Below are 3,948 nucleotides of genomic sequence, written 5' to 3'. Positions count from 1 at the left end.
CATTATGCACATTTGTGTTACCCAGAAAACCACGTCATTTCAGAAAAAGTACACCAGATCGTTTTTCAGACATTTCACCTTCATTTTTTACCTTTCCAAGGTCGCAAAAACAATTTTTTCATAAGACAAGTTTGATGTAAAATTTTCCGCTCTTTCGAAATCCGCAGTCAAAAATAGGGTGTCCCATTAGAAAAAACCATCGTGACCTTGAAGTAACCTTCAAAATTGACCTCAAGGTCAAAACCAATGGTACAATTGAATGACCCCCTCTGTCCTGGTCAACTTTTATCTAAACCATTTTTTTGTAGATACCATAATTTGGAAGATATTCGGATCCATAGACTAAAATGACTCACCCTGTATATAACCAGAAGCGGTACTCCGTGTCGGTTCTTTTGATGTCAGCGTCCGAAATCACGTGACATGTTGCCATGTTCTTGGTAGTAGTAACGCGCTGATATTTAAATTATGAGAAAGGAAGAAAACTATAAAAAATTATTTTCGTATTATATAAGTAACAGCAATTCATATTTTCTTAAATAAATATTGTAAATTTTCAATTGTAACATTAAAGTGACGCAAGTAAGAATGTAAAAATAAGTGAAAAATAAAATAATAAGTAATAATATTAAATGTATATTGTGTTATACAATGAATTCTTTTTGTACATATAATATACAGATAACATTTATAATTTTTATTTTATAATTGCAATGTGTACAATATATATTTATCAAATACAATATAAATTCTTCAATTATTTAAATTTCTTAATTTTTACAATACATGATATAAAAATTGATAGCAAAGAAATATATACATATAACATCTCTGACATTTGCAACTACAATTTACAATTTATTATAGAAGACAATAATATATTTATTTTTGTTGTTCAAATTATATGCTTGAGCTTTCATAAAATCAGCCATTGGTTTTGGATAAAATTTGTAAAGAAGTTTTTGAAAATCACTGAAAGTAATGTCTTCTATACACTTTTCTTCCTTTTCATATTTTAGTTTTATACGTTTTGCTCTTTTTTCTGCAGCGTCACATTTTCTTCTACTTTCCTTGGGGAAGAGTTTGATAATTTTAATTCCGTTTGAGTAGCTTTATCATTTTTAGATGTTTGATCATTTGACACATTAACATTTTTAGTTAAATTTGTGCTTACAACATCTGAAATTACAAATAAAAATATAAAACATTTTCAAAAAAATCTAACAAAATCCAGACTAATCAAATTTTTTTTATTTTATTTAGAAGTTAATATTCTACCTGTCAAATTGGTTGGTGAACATGTGGCCACAGCACTAAATGTATCCGCTTGTATTGTTGAATTTTCTGTTGAAGTACTTTCTTCATGAGTACTTTCTTCAATATTAAAAACTGTACTCGAAACTACATGTGGCTGAAGTCGACTTTTTAAATCATTTAAAAACATATGAGAAGCAAAATGTTTTGAGCAAACTCTATAATTACTGTATAGCTTTTTTGGTCAGATATTCTTCTTTATACCACATGCTTGTAGCCATTTTGCTCTAAAATATATTATCGTAATCTTATAAACAATTAAATTTTTATAGATATATACATAAATGTATAAGAAATTATCAAACAATTGATATATTATCTTTCTAGATCAGATGGAAAACGAAAAAAGCTTAAATGGCGACTTGCTTCCAAATTATCATTACAATTACTCATTGCACACATAAAACCACCAACAATTACGCAGTTCATTTTACATAAATGTTTTTAAAACGTTTTCAAATACTATGTTCACTACGTGTTGACTACTTAATTTACGCCATGTTGTCGGTAGTAATGCAACGCATGCGTTGTAGCATTTCTCCGACGCTATTTTCATCAAATGACGCTACTAGTTATATATATATATATATATACTGTAACTTGGGTGAGGTTCTCGAACCTAGATTAGGTTAGTTCTCGAACGCATGGATTGCCTTAGCTCCGAGGTAGTGCGGTCCATGTTCTCATGCGTTCGAGAGCTAACTTAATCTAGGTTTGAGAACCTCACCCGAGTGCTCTCCCTTTCTTTTTATCTCACTCTTGTATCTCTATCACTCTAACGCTGCGTTTCATGCGCATTATGCGTGGAAACGGAACACATCCTATGATATACGTAACATAAACTATAGATTTTCAGTACTAGCAGTACATTTCGGAACGCAGCCAAGGGTGACGCGGCAGTTGACGAGCGCAGCGCACTCACCGGATGCTCACGAAACAAAAGACAGAAAGAAAAAAGACTCAGAGTAAGTAAAACGTTGCTGAGTGATCCGCGATTGTATTGCATTATAGTGTTTCTTTAACTAAAATATCCACCCGTGTTTTATATTAAACACTGATTTCAGCCTTCTGATATCCCTGATCATCATCTGAGGGCTTATCCAAGATCGTGGCCGAAAAATCGGTGTGAGAAGAGTGCGTGAGGCCCTCGTGTATACGAAAGAAGCGAGCAGCGAATAAGCTCGTTAGTGTCTGTTACACGGTGGAAGCGAACTCGTGTGTGGCTAACAGTGAACGGACGAGGCGAGGCGAACGTTTTGGTGATCAGAGGAAAGGTTGAAGGATACAGCCAAGAACGAGATTAGGCATACGTAGTGTAACGCGGGGACAACATGGCGGAGAGCTTGAACAAGTTGATGGAGAAGGAGTTGATCGAGCCGCTTAGGGAACACGATCTAGAGGTGACGGAAAGCAGAGCAGTTCTATCTGAATAACTACGTAAGATCCTATATCCCGATGTAACAGCGGGTACGCATGAAGAACCCAGTAGTGCAGATACTAACGGTGATAGTGGTGCATCGAGCACACAAAAGAACATAGACAGCGGACATAAATATATGTTTGCGCCGTGGTTGAGCATGTACGGTCTTACACATGACTTCGTAACATTGATGAAGCTAAATGAGGAGTATGACCTGTCCACGAAAGGTCCCAACATAAAACAGAAACTGATAACCATAAAGGCGATGAGGAGAGCAGACAACGACGAAGATAATGTAGAAGACGACGTAAGTGACAAGAAGTCGACAATCGTCAGCCATGATCGAGACGATCAAGAAGTGAGGGCGCTGATGCATGATCATGTCGATATAGAAGTTCGTGCCGCCGTGACTCCACCTAACGACGTAAGTGCATATTACGAGCTTCAACGATGCTGGGACGAAGATGGACAACCTTCCTTATTGTTTGAGGACGTTGAGGTTGTGTTGGAAACTTTTAGTGGTGACGGTCTACGTGAGAACGTGAGAGAGTGGATCACGTCACACAGTGGGACAGAATACCGAAAACGTGGCCAAAAGTCGAAAAATAAAGTTTCGATTTAGGAGTTTTTAACTATTGGGTTGGCTACAGTGATAGTTTGACTTCCAAATTTCACACACAGCAGGGTCCGATCGTGAAAATCTGAGTTTGTAGACCAGTTCTAATGTGACCCTCGCAGGAGTAGCATCTGTCGCAAACGAGAGACGAAAAATAACGGTCTTTTCAAAAGTACGCCAAAACACGTGGAATTAATCAATTTTATGTTTGTAAAATGGAATCATCTGTTGATAGTAAGTAGAATATTAATATCTATTACACAAACCATATTAACAATAAACAAAATAGCCGTTAACAAATAATTGTACCAAAGTTTGAAGTGAAATTACGCATAAAAAGTTTAGAAATCGAGAGAAAAAGTTAATAATTCTGTAGAATTCTGCGACCAACTTTATTTTTTCTTGTAGGTCATATTATTAGTTAATAAAATAAACAAAAATTAGCTGCCACCAGCTGCCAATCTGGTTTTTGCAAACATTTATAATAATAAACACAGAAATACTCGTATATAAGCTGCTGCTTAAATGTCATAATTTTCATTTTTATTAAGTTTAATTATAATTTATTAATCTTAATTTTAATAAACAATTTAAAAAA

General features: G+C 34.8%; 1 protein-coding gene across 1 annotated transcript; it reads left to right on the top strand.

The window, feature by feature from the left end:
- The first annotated feature begins 2,178 nt into the window (after positions 1-2,178).
- On the top strand, positions 2,179-3,876 carry LOC116843755. Its single transcript, XM_032814490.1, has 2 exons — positions 2,179-2,279; positions 2,379-3,876. Exon 2 carries the CDS (start codon positions 2,871-2,873, stop codon positions 3,354-3,356), a length of 486 nt encoding a protein of 161 aa, XP_032670381.1. The 5' UTR covers positions 2,179-2,279; positions 2,379-2,870; the 3' UTR covers positions 3,357-3,876.
- The last annotated feature ends 72 nt before the right edge of the window (positions 3,877-3,948 follow it).

This window comes from Odontomachus brunneus, unplaced genomic scaffold (genome assembly GCF_010583005.1).
Source record: "Odontomachus brunneus isolate Ranch 3 - 2012 unplaced genomic scaffold, Obru_v1 Obru_scaffold_003, whole genome shotgun sequence".
Taxonomy (NCBI): domain Eukaryota; kingdom Metazoa; phylum Arthropoda; class Insecta; order Hymenoptera; family Formicidae; genus Odontomachus; species Odontomachus brunneus.
Note: the sequence above shows the minus strand (reverse complement) of the source record. Positions and strands in the feature narration are given on the sequence as shown.